The sequence below is a fragment of the Lissotriton vulgaris genome, chromosome 5 (genome assembly GCF_964263255.1).
Source record: "Lissotriton vulgaris chromosome 5, aLisVul1.2, whole genome shotgun sequence".
Taxonomy (NCBI): domain Eukaryota; kingdom Metazoa; phylum Chordata; class Amphibia; order Caudata; family Salamandridae; genus Lissotriton; species Lissotriton vulgaris.
Window position 1 is genome coordinate 2,022,540,801 of NC_141693.1, and position 17,432 is coordinate 2,022,558,232.

Below are 17,432 nucleotides of genomic sequence, written 5' to 3' on the forward strand. Positions count from 1 at the left end.
GAAGAAGGCAATTTTCTGGCTGCCAGGACAGGTTCCACCAATGCCTCAATGAATGGGAGCAAGTGCTCAGATGTCAGACCAGAGGGAAGTAACATCAATGTGAGGACATTGGAATTAACGTCTACGGACAGCTATTGTAAATCTAAAACCTCTGCTGCTTTCTTGACCACCTACTGGAAGGAGAAAACCTCCGGAGCTGGTGGTACAGATGAAGTACAGCTCTGATGATGCACCTCACACACAGGGCTGACGCAGTTATTATTCACACAGCTCTGATGATGCACCTCACGCACAGGGCTGACGCAGTTATTCACACAGCTCTGATGATGCACCTCAGGCACGGGCTCACAGCTGTTATTATTCACACAGCTCTGATGTTGCACCTCAGGCACAGGGTTGACGCAGTTATTCACACAGCTCTGATGATAGCATTCGTGTCTCCTGAGGCGGAAGCCAGGCCAGCACTTATTTTAATCTTTGAGTGTCACCTCTACTTTGTGTTTTTAAAACAAGTCTTTATAACCTGCCTACCTCACTTGACGTTGCTGACACTAGCCGCGCAGCAGATATTATCGCTGGCTCGGACTGTAAAGCATCAGAAAGGATTCCCCCGCCGTCACCGGCGCGAAGCACGGACACGCCCCCTTGACGATGCCACGCCCACCAAAACACGCTATTTAGGCGCCGCTGATCACTAGCGACCCTCATAGCATTCGTGTCTCCTGAGGCGGAAGCCAGGAGCTAGGCCAGCACTTATTTTCATCTTTGAGTGTCACCTCTACTTTGTGTTTTTAAAACAAGTCTTTATAACCTGCCTACCTCACTTGACGTTGCTGACACTAGCCGCGCAGCGGATATTATCGCTGGCTCAACTGTAAAGCATCAGAAAGGCTTCCCCCGCCGTCACCGGCGCGAAGCACGGACACGCCCCCTTGACGAGGCCACGCCCCCTCGTTACGTTTTTCCATCACTACAAAAATGTGCCTTTTCCGGACGCGCAGCGGACAAGCGCAGCGGGTGCGCCGTCTGCGCGCCGAAGGCGCGCCTAAGGCAAGCCCGTCTGTGCCCGTCCGTGCCACGGCCGGGCCTAGGGCCAGCCATGATGTCCAAACCTCGGCATGTACTAATCTAATACCTACTCTCACTAGAGATAAGATTCTCTCCCTAAATCATAAGACTAATCACTGTCACAATATGATTGACGTTGAGAAATGGTTAGGGCCATTCTGCTGCTATACCTGCAGAACCCTCCTCACCCCGGAGAAACAGCCATCAACTATGGATAGCGCGACATTCCTTCGAGGAGCTTTGATCAATGCCAGGTCAATGTGCAAGAACGGGGCGCACATTCACAACCTGCTCACGGAGAATGATATTGACATGCTCTTTGTAACAGAAACATGGCTTAAATCATGGTGCAACCCGATCATAGCCCCAACAGTCCCCCAAGGCTACCTCATTCAGAGGGTCGATAGACAAGAACAGAGAGGGGGTGGCTTAGCCATTATTCACCGGGACTCCATGAAATGCTCCACGTTCGAACTCTCGGACATAAAGGGGGCAGAAAGCATGGGTTTCTGTATTCAGATAAATAACGAGAACACCTTTGCTGGTGCTCTAATTTATCGACCACCAGGACCACAGAACGGCTTCTTCGAAAGCTTTGAAGAAGCACTCAGCACTCTAACCCTTAAATATGCCAATTTCACAGTATTAGGCGACCTAAATTTCCATCTCGATAAAACCAACGACCCTAATGCAATATGGCTCAGAGATCTAACTGATGTCCTGGGGCTGGAAATACTGACCAAAGTGCCCACACACAAAGCAGGCCATATCTTAGACTGCATCTGCACTAATATTAAAACCCTAGCGGTTGAAACTCCCTTGATTCAAACATGGACCGACCATTGGCTGATCCCTTTCAAACTGACTACAAATAAGAAACGGTCCAATACAGCCAACATGAAAATCGACGTCCAGACACAGAGAGACTGGAAAAAACTTACGAACTCTCCCAATCTGCACCTTATTGCTGAGGATACTAAACCGCCCCTGACTGGAAACACCGAAACAGACTACAACAATTTCTGCAAATGGATCACAGACTTCTGTGGACCTGCAAACTCAGAAAAAGTAAGAAAAAAGCAGAACAAAAAGTCCGCCCCCTGGTTCTCCCCCCCTTTAAAAGAAAAACGCTCAGAGGTCAGAACCCTAGAAAAGAAATGGCGCCGTACCTATGATACAATTGAACTTCTCGCCTATAAAACTGCTAGAAAACAATATCACACAATGATAAAAAGTGCTAAAAAAGATCACTTTCTAGAAGTCATTAACCTGTCTGACAACAAACCGAAAGAAATCTTCAAAATAGTTGATGATTTCATGAATCCCAGAATCCTCAGACAAGAGATTCCGCCTTCACTTGCATTATGCAACTCCATAGCTAATTACTTTGAACACAAAATACTAAATCTTATTAAAGACTTCCCTGACTCTCCAGAATCCCTCCCCAATGAAAATATACAACCAATCAATAGTAAATTTCAGTTAAAGAATGTTACCCCTGTCAGTCTCGACGAAACCCGTCAAGCTATCCTCTCCAGCAAGTCAGGTTCCCCTTTTGATCCGTGTCCCCCTCTGCTGCTTCATGCTTTAGTGGACACTGTAAATCCAAGTATTAATGCTATCATCAACTCCTCTCTGGCCACTGCCGCCATTCCTCCTGAATGGAAACTAGCTGCCGTAAAACCTCTGCAGAAAAAACCCCTTGCCGATCCCACCACGCTCTCCAACCTCCGTCCGATCTCACTGCTCCCACTGCTTTTCAAACTTACTGAAGCAGCAGTTAACAAACAACTGACCAGGTATTTGGAGGAAAACTACCTCCTACACCCCAGCCAAGCAGGTTTCAGAGCTAAACACTCCACGGAGTCAGCTCTACTACATACGGTGGAGACGCTCAAGATGGCATTGGATCAAGGTAAAAAGGCCGTCCTGATCCTGCTTGATCTATCGGCGGCCTTTGATACGGTCTCACACCCCGTATTAATTGGCCGCCTGGCAGATTCAGGCATAGCAGGTACTGCCTTCAAATGGCTGAAAAACTTCCTCAGCCATAGGAAACAAGTTACCATATTAGGAAGCCACTGTTCAGACGAAAAAGCATTAAAAACAGGGGTACCACAAGGCTCCAGCCTGAGTCCAATTCTTTTTAACCTTTATATGACCCCTCTGATCGAGCTCATTACATCCTTCCACATCAGCACGATATCATACGCTGATGATACTCAGCTCATCCTCGTCCTGGACAACAACACGACTAAAGCAGAGGAAAATCTGAGAGACTGTCTCACCGCAACATTTGAATGGATGAGAAACCACCACCTCAAGTGTAATTGAGGCAAGACTAAAATCCTCCCTTTTGGCCAACATAACCTTTTTTCCCCTAAAACCTGGTGGCCTCAAGACGCCGAAGTCCCGCCAAACACTATCAAGACGGCCCGCAACCTTGGGATAAGGTTTGATGAAGCCCTATCCTTCAAACAACAAGCAGGTACTGTGGCGGGGTCCTGTTTCAACATAATTAAGGGCCTCAGAAGGTTCTTTGACCTCCTCCCCCCGACAGCCAGAAAGACGGTAGCGGTGGCCCTCATTACATCCCGTCTGGATTACTGCAATAGCATCTATGCAGGTTCCAACAAAGCTGTACTACATAAATTGCAGATGGTCCAGAACGCCGCCGCCCGTCTAGTGCTGGGATGGCCTAGGAAGTCATCTGCTTCAGCAGCACTTAAGATCTTGCACTGGCTGCCTATCCACAAGAGAGTGTTATTTAAAATCTTATTAATCACCTTCAGGGCTTACCACCAGTCGGGCCCCACCTATCTGTCACAAAGGTTTGGTAGATATACTCCCTACCGCTCACTCAGATCCTCCAACCTAAACCTACTGGTGGTCCCCCAATTTAGACTCACTACAAAAGGAGGAAAATCCCTTGGAGTGTTGGGAGCCAGAGCTTGGAATAAACTCCCACCTCAGCTGCATCTGATCCCCTCAGAGAACCTGTTTCGAAAGGCTCTTAAAACCTGGATTTTTAATGCCTCTGACACTTTCTGTCTAGCGTTAATTTAATCTTCTCATTCTTTATACACCTTTCAGACCCACCTATTTCCCCCCCTTACTGGTTTTTATGTAGCTTTCCTGTCTTTTTTCCTCTGTGACACGTATGACTAGCGCCAAGCTGCTCCTTGGAGTGTAAGTCGCGCTTTATAAAAGCCAAATCATTCATTCATTCATGATGCACCTCACGCACGGGCTCACAGCTGTTATTATTCACACAGCTCTGATTATGCACCTCATGCACGGGGCTGACGCAGTTATTCACACAGCTCTGATGATGCACCTCAGGCACGGGGCTGACACGGTTATTATTATTCACACAGCTCTTATGATGCACCTCAGGCACGGGGCTCACAGCTGTTATTATTCACACAGCTCTGATGATGCACCTCACGCACGGGGCTCACAGTTGTTATTATTCACACAGCTCTGACGATGCACCTCAGGCATGGGCTCACAGCTGTTATTATTCACACAGCTCTGATGATGCACCTTAGGCACGGGCTGACAGTTATTATTCACACAGCTCTGATGATGCACCTCACGCACGGGGCTCACAGCTGTTATTATTCACACAGCTCTGATGATGCACCTCAGGCATGGGCTCACAGCTGTTATTATTCACACAGCTCTGATGATGCACCTTAGGCACGGGCTGACAGTTATTATTCACACAGCTCTGATGATGCACCTCACGCACGGGCTCACAGCTGTCATTATTCACACAGCTCTGATGATGCACTTCAGCACGGGGCTCACAGTTGTTATTATTCACACAGCTTTGATGATGCACCTCACGCACAGGCTCACAGCTGTTATTATTCACACAGGTGCGTTGACACGGACCCAGCCCACTGGCATTTAAAAAAAACTGACCTGTGTACTGTCAAAAAAGTGACCATTTCTCAAGAGCCTTAGGTTCTTCAGGGGCTAGTAAAGATCTTGCCTGAGTCGGACATGGCGCTCACCCATCCGCACCAGGATTCTGAGGCACCGACCTCTCAGGATATATTAAGATGACACGTGGACTTGTTCCATACCAATTGTATTGTAATCAAATATTAATACCACAGACCTTTTCACTGAAATCTTCACACAGTGGGTACCAAGTCCTCAACGCTACAATTTCTGAATTAACAATGGATACAACTTTTGGATCTATATTAATAAAATTCAAGGTGATGCCACAGCCCAAATCGGACAGAACCTATTGCAACAAAACAGCTTTTCTAATTTAAATGAAGGAGTCTGCCGAAAGCTGCCTTGGTGTCAATAATCATAAGTTAGTAAGATGTGTACTTGAAATCAAGAGAAAAGGCACCTTGTTTACCATCATCAGCAAACACCGAAAAAATCCGTACAAATGGAATCTTGCAGTGTCGGGTAGGATTTTGACAACTAGTCAAGATAACAGACCGACACCCACCGACCGACCGACCGCGTTTCAATGTGATATTTGGAAGAAGTTATGAACTGGACTTCAGAAGCACTCAGGACGAAGGACGTAACCGAAACCTGCCGTGGGGCGGGACTTCCGTCTTCGGAATGGCCAGAGAAGCAGTGCTGGTGACGCGGGGCTCCCATGCCCTAGGGAGAGCCCCGCGTAGGCTGCAGAAGTCCGGAGTGGTGGTAAGTGGGGCTTAGTTGTAGGGGGGAGGGGGTGCGCTTGTGTGTGTGTGTGTGTGTGTGCGCGCGCGTGTATGTGTGCGGCGGCGGTGGGGGTCTCTGTATGTGTGCGTGCGTGTGTGTGTGTGTAGGTGCACTCCTGTGTGTGTCTCTGTGTGCGCATGCGTGCAGGGGGAGGTGTGGCTGTGTGTTACGGCTTTCCAGGAGACAGGAGCTGGCCACAGCGAGCGCGTTCTCGTGCGCGTGGCCCGCACAAATCGCCTTCTGGCAGAGAAAATGCGCGCGGCCAGCTCCTGTCCCCTGGAAAGCTGTGTCGCTGACTATAGGTCTCTGCGAGACCGCGCTTACGCGCGGTTACGCGAGACCTAAAAATGACAAACTGTGCAGACAAAAGCAAACGCCTAACAAGCGTAAAAAAGGAGCGAGCTGTGTATTCTAGTCACTGTAAATTAGAGAGCCTGAAGTAATTCTTAACAGTAGAAAAGTTAATTTGAGGTGAAGTTAATGACAAGGAAGCAAAGTCTCTGGAGGGGCAGCGGAAACGTGTTAGCATAAGAAAGGAGAAGACGTTCATTCATATAAAGGGTCATAGTTTCATGCATCTGAAAAAGAAGCAGCCTCCTTCAAGGAAGGGACGTTCAACAGCCACATCTTTGCCTAATAAAGGAGAGTAGGGACTTCTACTAGGTTTTGTGGAAGATACTCTTTCATGTCTACTTAGGCTGAGGAAAGTACTTCTTAGCATCTGGGAAGAGGAACAGAGCTCTGGACATTGTAAACTAAGCAAAGTCTTACCAAGTGCATAGAGGAGTTTAGGTGCCCGTCTCCTCCACAGCGTCTCATCCTCATGCGCAATCACATCATTGGGTTTGTGCTTATACAACTCTGTGTAGAAAGACATCTTGTCGAGGAAACTGTACACCTGCAGGAAGAGAAGTGTGGTCAGAAGTAATGATACCACAGACTCTGCTAAGAAGGAAACAGCAGCACAGTAGAAACTGCTATCAGCTTGCTATTTCAGTTCTTCTTAATGGGCAGTGTCTTTTGAAATCATAAGCCTTAAAATATCTCCATCTGTTTGTGGATCAGAGAGCACATTTCATAGATAATGTTTTCAGTTTAAAAAAAGCATATATTTCTAAGAACACAAGGTATGAGGAGTTAACAACTTTTATTCTATTCTTTGTTGAAATAAACATTTAGAAATGAAAGTCAACACTATAATATACATTTGGCTGAGGTTCTCAAAGGAGGGCATGGTAAAAAGAAGTAACATACTCTGCATAGGATTATTTCGACACTGCTCATTTAAGGAGTTCAGGAGGTCCACTGATCCAGAATGCAAAGCAGCATCAGTCAGACACTTCACTGACAGAACTATCAGAGTAAAGATAGTTATCTAGTTTTCATCAATTTTCCAGTATAATAGGTAGGCGAAAGGGTGGTTCATAAGTTCAAAGTAGATGCACATGAAAGAGTCTAAGAACCTAAATAGGTTATAATTCTCCATCAGAGTACATTCTTCAATAATTGTCAAAATGCTTAGAAAATTCCTCTATCGACCCCAGAGAATGCTCAACCAAAACTCACGAGGGAAAAGTATTATGTTCCTGATTGATTAATTGACTCATCAGATTCTTCTACAGCGCAGACCGGGTCTGCCTCGCCAAAGACTTCCAGGGTCTCAGAGTATGAACGATACATTTTGCTGTTGGACCACCACATATCTCTTTGTTGCTAAATTGTCTGTTTTCTCCTGAAGACAGACTAAGAGACGGAGTGGGTCTCGTCATGCACCGGCAAAAGGCACATGTTACAGATGGTGAAATGTCAGGCTTGGGGCACTTGAAGTGGCACTTAGGGTATCTTTTGAAGGGTGTCTGATCCATTGCTTTCTGCACGTCTTCATTCTTTGGCATCAGGAAGGATGATGTGCTGGCCCAAATGGCAGGGTGCCCGAGGGCCACAAGGCCCAGTTATTTGATGACTTTGTCTTTGGTGGTTGGAGTGAAGGAGGTCGAAGGAACAGTAGGCAAGGCACATTAAAAGGTCTTCTCTGCAACAGGAAGGAAAGACAAAAGGCTCCGAGGCTACGCCGGTCAATGTCGAGACCGGGAGCAATGTTTATACACATCCGAACCCGATGGCAGAGAAAAACAATGTAACAATGGAGTCAGGACCCATGAGCATTCAGGACAAGAAGACTTCTTCAAAGAAAAAAAGTTGCAACAGTCCAAGCCCAACACTAGACGGCAGCTCTATGCAGAGTATGGGTTTTTACGGACACACATACTACAAACAAATTATTATCCACATATGCAAACAAGCTGATCAGAGAAACCAGGCAGACTAAATCTTCCATTTTAGAGTCGGTCTCATTGCAATAACGGTTTGGCAGAGTGTAGGCTGATCCGCCCAAAGAGGCTACCTTGCAAATCTCAGTGACTGGAGCATTTCTCATGAGAGCCTCGGTGACGGATCTCCCTCTTGTGAAATGACCCAGGCTTTCCATGACAGGCCTACTAGCTTTTTGGCAACAAGCAGTCATGTGGGAGAGTAAACCATCTCCCTAGCAATAGCTCAAAGGATGTCATATCGACGTGGCTATAACAATTTACAAATATAATGAAACTTCTCTGCTGGGAAAGTTTAAAGAAATATACCAACAAAATAGATTCATTTAAATGAAAGTCAGATTTTTTTAAGGGAAAGTGGGGTTAATTCCAAGTACACTACTCCCATGAAAGATTTAGAGACTGGTTTAGAGTATGGCGAGATGGGCTCACCTCCAGCAGATGCGTGCTTCCTCAAGATGGGCTCACCTCCAGCAGACACGTGCTTCCTCGAGATGGGCTCACCTCCAGCAGACACTTGCTTCCTCAAGATGGGCTCACCTCCAGCAGATGTGTGCTTCCTCAGCATTAAGTACACTATTTCCATTAAAGATTTAGAGACTGATTAGAGTTTGGCGAGATGGGCTCACCTCCAACAGACCTGTGCTTCCTCAGCCCCATTTAGAAGTGCAGGTATTACATGGTTTGCAGCTGAAGACCCTCTGCTGGGTTTTCTGGCATAAGAGAGGGTGATGGCACCAATTTTCCATAAAAAAGACGCTACAATGTAGGTTTATGAATCTGCTCGAAGGGAGGAGCAGTGAAGTTAGAGCGAACTATAACTCCCACAGGGAAGAAGTTTTTTTTCCCAGGATGTCTTTGATTACTGTATTATGAAGAAAGACATTTGGCTTGTGCCTCTGCGATAAGCTGTTATAATGGTTAGGTGTACTTTAATTGAAGAAAATTGACTTTTGGAACGAGCCAAGTGCAATAAGTAAAGCAGGATGACACTTTCCTTGAAGAAGAGAAGGTTGGGACTGTTAAGGCACCAAATAATACATCGTTTCCACTTGAATGCATCGGAGCTCTAGGTAGATTTTGTTTTGCTTCCTCAAAAAGTTTCATACAGCCAGGTGGTAGATTTAAATGGCCACATTTTGTGATCTCAGGAGCCTTGCAGCCAAATTCAAGGACAGTACATTGGGGTGGAGGAAGATCTACCCTCCCATCCTGAACGTTAGACTGTGGTAGCATGGAATGGAAGTTTCTTGAGGAGTTTGAGTGATAGATGAAGTATTTCTGGAAACCGCCATTGCCATGGCCACTCTGGTAATATCAGGATCAAGGTAGAGGGGGATAGTTTGCATTTGATGATTACTAACAGTGTTAGTGGTATTGGGGAAAAGCTGGAGGTAACTGTTCATTCAAGTCATCAAAAGAGCACTGCCCATCAACAGTGGGTCCCATATTCTGGATCCGTAGTTTGGACATTTTGCTCAGAGGCAAATCAGTTTACCTCTGGAAAATGCTAATCTTGAAAAACTGAATCTAAGATGTTGTCATTTAGCTCGCACTTGTGATTTTCATAGAAGAATCTGGGAGCATAAGACCTGGTAAGTGACTAGCTTGAAGAGTTACATTTCTTGCTAGTAACTCAGTGCCAAACTGCTTAGGCTTCTAATGATCGAGTTCTTGTAACCTCTGTGCTTGTTTAAATTGTAAATGTAATTGTATTTATATAGCGCTTACTACCTCAACGGGCGTTAAAAGAGCTTTTTGGCAAATAGGACTCTACTATGGAACCCAAAGATGGTTTGGGGTGGATTAGTAGAGGGAAATTTCGAATGTTTTTGGGAGTGGTAGAGAGGTCAGTATGTTGGGTGGATGAATACGATAGAGGACGGATACAGGAGATAAGAGTTTAGAATGGATTACGTGGGAGTCCACAGTAGTAAAAGTAGTTTGGGAGAAGTCTTAGTTGGATGAATAGGATTAAGGATGGATAGAGAAGGGAAGGGTTTCAAAAAGTTATTTGGGTGTTCACAGTAGTAAAAGATTTGGGATGATTCAAAGAGTGGAGGTAGAGGATATTTTGAAAGAGGAATATAACGAGTCAGAGTGGTGGTTTGGTGTGTACATGTTGGTCATAGCTGTCTGCACTAGAACGTTATTTGTTGATCGAGCTCGAAGGAAAGCACTGGGAGCTAGGTGAACTGCTTTGAGCTTGAGAACGTTGATGTAGTATAGTTGCTCTTTGGAAACCAATAGCCCTGAATTCGAAGGTTGTTGAGATGTGCTCCCCATCCAATGAGAAAACCCTTCGTTACAATGGTTGGAGTAGGAAGATCTTGGTGAAACGGGACTCCTTTGAATAGGTGCTGCTTGTTGAACCACCACTGAAGATAATGTTGAACTTGTAGAGGCAAGGTTATCTTGCACTTTTTTAGTCTCTGTGGTGTTGCAACCATTGATCTTTCCAAGCACTGCTGTAGTGGTCTCATGGAGACACAAGCACTGGGAACTAGGGTGATTCAAGTTGCATATATCATGGGAGGGAAGATACTAGGCTCACTAACTCCTTTGTGGTGTGAACTAATTGAGGACATTTCTTAGAACGGATACACTTTCTGGCCTCCACGTCGCCTTTGATGGTGTATAGATCTGCTCCTAGGTAATCCAAGACTTGACCCGGAGATGTGGTTGATTTTTCTATGTTCAAAGACCTAAACAGTCTAATAATGTGACAGTAAAGTTGAAATTCTTCTGTACCTGACCTGCAGTACGAGTTCTTATCAACCAATCATCTAGGTAAAGGTAGACGAAAATGCATTTGGAAAATGTTCTTGGTATCAATTTGAGGCCGAATGGCAATGCCTTATTTTGATAATTAGTTTTGTCAAGAAGTATTGAAATTCTGTTACTTTTTCTCTTTTGGAATGTGACCATACACATCCCAAAGATCCTCAAATCACCTCCAGTCTTACTTGTGAGCTACGGGTAGATCTGATGTAGTGCTAGCATCCTCGATTTCTCCTATTTTAATAATTGGCTTGCCTTAAGACTAGAATGGATCTGAATTCTTTATAGGCCTTTCTTGGGAACCAAAAATATATCTTGAATAAATACTTGTATCTCTTTGTGAGAGAAGGACCGGTTCTATTTCTTGTTTTTGGAGCACAGCTGTTAATTCCACTCGCAAAAGCAGCTTATGTTGTGGCACTTGTTTTGGGGAAATTGTGGACAGTGGAGACTTGAATTGGATGCTGCTTACGCTCTGTATAATTTGTAAGACCCATTTGTGGGTTGTAATCTGTTTACACTCTTCCAGGTTTTTCAATACACTTGCTTCAATCGTAGTGGCAAACAAAAAAGATGAAAACAAGCTACTTACCTGTAACTACGGTTATCCAGTATTGGTATCTTTCATAGATTCACATGCCTGAATCATTCCCCGTCGTCGAGGCGGGAGTCCCACAGTAAAAATGTATACAATAGCAGTGCCTAAAAACTTTCTTGTAGTAGGCTGGAAAAGCCTAAAGGCCTAGCTAGGCCCAAAACTTAGCAGCCTATCTACCTCATTATGTAAAAAGACCTGAAATAGTAGCCTCAGCCAATCAGCTGCTCTCACCCTCTAGAACCTTCCCAGCTCAGGCAGTTCTCCTCAGATTTTCCCAGCACAAGTGAGAATAAGTATCCATAAAACAGAACTGCCCTGCCGGGGAGGAGGGTGGGTGCATGTGAATCTATGAAAGATACCAATACTGGATAACCGTAGTTACAGGTAAGTAACTTGTTTTCTTATTTAGTATTGGGGTATCTTTCATAGATTCACATGCCTGAATCAGAGTAGCAAGCAGTGACATCATGTCTGTCGTTAGAGGAAGGTGGGAGACAAAATAAATCGTATACACCCCCACACAACCTGGAAGGTTATAGAGCAAAACTTTGTTTACATAACATATGCATCAAAAAACCTTCATAAAGAACATTAAAGAATAGGACAGCGTTTGAAAAGATTAAAACATCATAATGAAATACATATGCTTAAAACGGTCAAAAGAAGGATAAAAGACTATAAAGAGTCCAACCTTGGTGAAGAAGATGCTGCAACACCGCTTCCCCAACTGCGGTATCATCCAGATTTGCCGACTGCAGACAGTAGTGCTTCGTAAAAATGTGCACACTTTTCCACGTAGCAGCTCGGCAAATGTTCTCCAGCGTCACTCCAGCGAAAAGGGCTGTCGACGCTGACATTGTTCTGGTGGAATGCGCTTTAACGTTTCTTGCTAAAGGTTTGTTAGCTTTGTCATGACAGAAGAGAATCGTAGATGACAACCATCTAGCTATAGTTGCCTTTGTTACAGCCTGACCCAAGGTGGCTTGACCATAAGCAACAAAAAGCTGATTAGATTTGCGTATATCCTTTGTTTTTTGAAGATAAAACTTTAGACACCGTTTCACATCTAGGGAATGTAAAACCTTCTCCGCCGGAGTTTTAGGATCCGGGAAAAAAGTCTTGAGCTTGACAGGCTGATTGATGTGAAATTGGGTCGGCACCTTTGGGATGAATCTTGGGTTGGTTCTAAGCGTCACAAAGACTAGAGAATTGCAAGAAAGGGTGTGCAATCGTGAAGGCCTGTATCTCACTGACTCTGCGAGCTGAGGTGAGAGCCAGTAAAATCGCCACTTTCCAAGTTAGAAACTTCAGCTCCGCTTTATGAATAGATTCAAAGGGCCCTTTCAGAAGTTGGGACAAAACAATATTGAGATCCCATTCAGGAGGAGGAGGAGGACGAACTGGAGGAAAGGCCCGGAATAGCCCTTTAAGGAATTGTTTGATCAAAGATGATGAACACAAAGATGGTTTGTTGGAACTCTTTCTGAATCTGGATATTGCCGCCAGATGTACCTTAATGGACGAGAAAGCCAGTCCTGCCCTAGCTAAGGACAGCAGATAAGGAAGGATGTCCTCAAGTGGAGCTTGGAGTGGATGAACATCATTTTCTCCACACCAGGAACAGAACCGTTTCCACTTAAAACGATATGTCTTGATGGTACTTTGCGCACGGGCCTGTGATAAGATCGCCCTGCAATCCGAGGAGATGTTAAGATCCTTGAACTCTAAGTCAGGAGCCAGGCGTGCAAGTGCAGTGACTGAGGATCCAGATGTTGGATCTGGCCCCCTTCTCTTGTTAACATTGACACTGTCGGTTTGAGACAAAGTGGAAGCTGCTGAGAGAGTAGGAGAAGTTCCTGAAACCAATACTGCCTTGGCCAACGGGGAGCAATGAGGATGAGAGTGCAATGCTCTCGCTTCATTTTTTGAAGTACTTTCGGAATGAGCGGGATCGGAGGATAAGCGTATGCAAATATCCCGGACCATCTCATCAAAAGGGCATTTCCACTTGAACCCTGTTGAGGAAACCTGCTGGCATAAAATAGGCATTTGCTGTTCTGTTGCGTGGCAAACAGATCCAGAGTTGGTGTTCCACATGTTTGAAAGATCCTCTCCACTTGCTGTTGCTCGAGTTCCCATTCGTGACAGCCTGTAAAAACCCTGCTGAGGTTGTCGGCTAGAGAGTTCTGAATACCTTGTACATGTTCTGCTCTGAGGGATATGCCATGGAGTATGGCCCATTCCCACCTTTCTTGAGCTTCCAACGGCAGGGTGAGAGATTTCGTTCCCCCTTGTTTGTTTATATATTACATGCTGGTGGTATTGTCCGTGCGCACCAGCACTGACGAATTCGCAATCCTTGGAAGGAAGGCTTGTAGGGATAGAAGAATGGCTCTCAGCTCCAGGCTGTTGATGTGTTTCTTCCGGTACTGACGAGACCATCGCCCTTGAATCTGAAAGTCCTGGAGGTGACCTCCCCAGCCTTCCATGGAAGCGTCTGTTGTAAGGATGAACTCCGGTATGTCGTGGGGAAATGTGAGGCCAGGCAACAAATTGTGCGCCTTCGACCACCAAAGAAGGGCTTGCTTCATCTTGGATGTTACTTTGATGCGATCGTCGAACGATCCGTCGACTTGCCTCCACTGTCGAAGTAATTCCTCCTGCAGTGGCCTCATTCTGAGTCTCGCCATAGGGATGAGGCTGATTGCAGACGGGCACATCCCTAGAAGGGAAGCAAATGTTCGAACCGAAAGGGACCTTCTTGCAAATATTTGTTTTGCCAGCTTTAAAAGTTTGTTTTGCCGCTCCTGAGTCAAGAACGCTTTGCACTGGCATGTGTCCAACACCGCTCCCAGAAAGGTCAACTCCTGGCGAGGTTGAAGCTGAGATTTGCTGGAATTGAGGGTCAGTGCCAGATTTGAGAATAGGGATAGGGAACTCTTGACCGCCTCCATCGTGGAGTTTCTTGATGGTCCTTTTAGTAGCCAGTCGTCGAGGTATGGGAAAACGTGTATTCCCTGTGACCTCAGCATGGCCGCCACCAGGGCCAAACATTTGGTAAATATTCTTGGCGCCGATTTCAGGCCGAATGGAAGCATTTTGAATTGAAAGTGGACGCCAGCCACTGCAAATCTTAGGTATTTGCGATGCATTGGGTTAACAGGAATGTGGAAGTAGGCGTCTTCCAGATCCAGAGAAGCCATAAAGTCCCCTTTGTTGAGACAATGCAGAATGTCTATTAGTGAAAACTCTGTTTCTTCAGATATTTGTTGAGTTTGCGCAGATCTAATATTGGACGCCACTCTCCTGAATTTTTCTCTACGAGGAAGAAGCGAGAAAATCATTTCCCTTTCTGAGAGGCAGGAACTCGTTCTATCGCATTCTTGTGTAGCATCTCCAAGGCCTCTTTGAATAGTAAGTGACGACGAGGGGGAGAGGGACCCCTGGGCGGCGCTGTTGGTGGTTTCTGTAAAAACTCCAGAGTGTGTCCATTCCTGACAAGATCTAGGACCCACTGATCCGAAGTTATTTTCCGCCACCGTTGGTAAAAAGCGGACATTTTGGCGCCCACAGGAAGGGGAGGATAAATGACTGGCGTCCGGCAAAGCTCATTGGCGCTTATTGGAATCACGCCCTTGAATGTTTGATTGCTGTTTCCCTCCCTGACGAGAGAAACTACCAGAGGCAGGTTGTCTGTAGGATGACTGATAGTACGGTTGTTTGTACTGGGACTGGTACTGTCGATTTTGCTGGTTGGAATAGTTCCCTCTGGAAGAGTAACCACGGCCTCTTGCTCCTCTAAAGGACCCCCTCTTGTATTGTAGGGTACCTAGAGATTTGGCAGTGTCCGTATCCGTTTTTATTGCCAGTAAAGCGTCATCAATGTGTTTTCCAAAAAGTGAATCCCCATCGTGCGCCATGTCCAAGATCTTCGTTTGGACCTCAGGTCTGAAAGTGGTAGCCTTAAGCCAACCTTGGCGCCGAAGGACTGCTTCTCCCGCCAATTGCCTAAAGTTGGTGTTGGAAATATCAAGGGCACAATCAATGATTTCCGATGCCGCCCTTTCTGCCTCAAGTACGATTCTGCGTACCTCCTGTTGACTATCCTCAGGGATCAGATCTAGGAACTCAGACAGATCTGACCACATCTGTCCATCATAACAGGCCAGAATTGCTAGTGAATTAGCTGCCTTAATGGAGGCTGCTACATTAGCAGAGAACTTCTTCCCAATTGCATCCAGTCTCCTGCCTTCCTTGTCAGGTGGCGTCGAAATAGGAGTTGAAGGGTTCTTGGACGTCTGTTGTGCTGCCTAAGATATGACCGAGTCCGGTCGAGGGTGTCCAATTAAGCAAGATGGAGTTACCGGTGGAGCACGATACTTCTTCTCAATTCTTGGAAGGACTGCCGGAATGGAAGCAGGTGTTTTCATGATGTTGAGGCCCTCCTTCCATATGTAGTCGATAATAGGTATAGCTCTGGTGACTCCGAGATACCCCTCTTTTAAGTCATGCAAAAAGCAGTCAGACTGCTCAACTGTGACAGACAATTCAAATCTACTAGCAGCACGGTGCATAAGAGTGTGAAATCCGCCAATATCCTCAGGCGGAGAATCCGACGGGCGTGGAACAGGCGGTGAAGGCATGGGAACAACAATCATCCCACGGATCCGTAGGTGTATGATCCGGCAACTCGCCCTCTTTCTTGCCCTCATCATCATCCTGAGAAGAGGTATCAGTGTCAGCTTGGGGTGTAGGGCCAGTATCCTGCCTTGGTGACAATGAAGCTTGCGGTGAAGGAGGCCTTGCTATGTCAACTGGGACAGGCTGCACAGAAGGTGTAACTGGGGCTGTATGAAATCTCTGGCGATAGTCTGCCAGCATAGCTTGTAAATCTTGGATCAAAGTAGGTGGGAGATGACTTGTGTCCTCTGAACGAGAGGGTCTGGTATGGGGCGAATGGTATGGCATTGACAACTCTTCATTCGCATAATGCTCCTGGTCATAGTCCTCATTATCCTCCTGATATTTGATGTTCAATTGTGAAGGGTGACGGGCAACCCCCAAAGGTCCCTCATCCTCTTCGCCGTCATCCGATTCTTCGTCCATATAAGTCTCCAAAAGATGTGATGGAACGAGTGGAGAAATGTGAGAGTAGTCTCTCTGATACGTTTTCATCTGAAAATGAGTATAATGCATCCTCTTTGGAGGTGTGCTGTGCAGCAGATGAGCTGATGTCAATGCTCTCATATAATTCGATGACGACTAACCTGTCGACATTGGAATTGCAGATGACATTTCCGTAGACAGAGCTGCCGTCGACGGTATTGATGTTGCCGTCGATGAGACCGTCGATGTCTTTATCAACGAGGTCGTCGATGGTGTCTTCGTCGACGAGTCCTTCGTCGACGAGGCCGTCGATGGGGTCTTCGTCGACAAGTCCTTTGTCGACGAGGCCGTAGATGGTGTCTTCGTCGACGAGACCCTCGTCGACAAGGCGGCTGATGACTTCGTCAACGGAACTGCCGTCGACGGGCCAGTAGATTTCGTCGACGGGGCCTTAGTCGACATGGCTGAAGGGATCTTCGTCGACGGAGCCGTAAACGACGGGACAGTCGACGATGATTTCGACAGCAGAGTTTTAGCAGACACCATAGGAGAAGTAATAGCCGAAGTGGTGACCGTAGCAGAAGAAATTGAAGAGGTAGACGTCAAAGTAGTAGTACTCACAGTGGACGGTCCTGTAGGAGACGATGCACTCTGAGGGTTCTGAGACTCTGAGAGGATTTAAGTTTTTTCTTCCTCCCAGGAGAAGAGCTCTCTCTGGATCTGGCTCTCTTGCTTGAGGTAGAGGCCTTATCTGTGGAAGATGATTTTAACCACAAAAGAACCCTTGACTCTCTATCCCTGATAGTTTTTGAAGGGAACTTACGGCAAATCCTACAATCCTTCAC

General features: G+C 46.1%; 1 protein-coding gene across 2 annotated transcripts in view; it reads right to left on the bottom strand.

The window, feature by feature from the left end:
• The window catches only part of NUP188 (nucleoporin 188), a 1,272,194-nt gene that overhangs the window by 962,891 nt on the left and 291,871 nt on the right, over nt 1-17,432 (bottom strand). For both annotated transcript variants that reach the window (XM_086924860.1, XM_086924859.1), the window contains exon 15: nt 6,544-6,670. In XM_086924860.1, the coding sequence (XP_086780986.1) occupies nt 6,544-6,670 (127 nt within the window). The remainder of the gene's footprint in view (nt 1-6,543; nt 6,671-17,432) is intronic.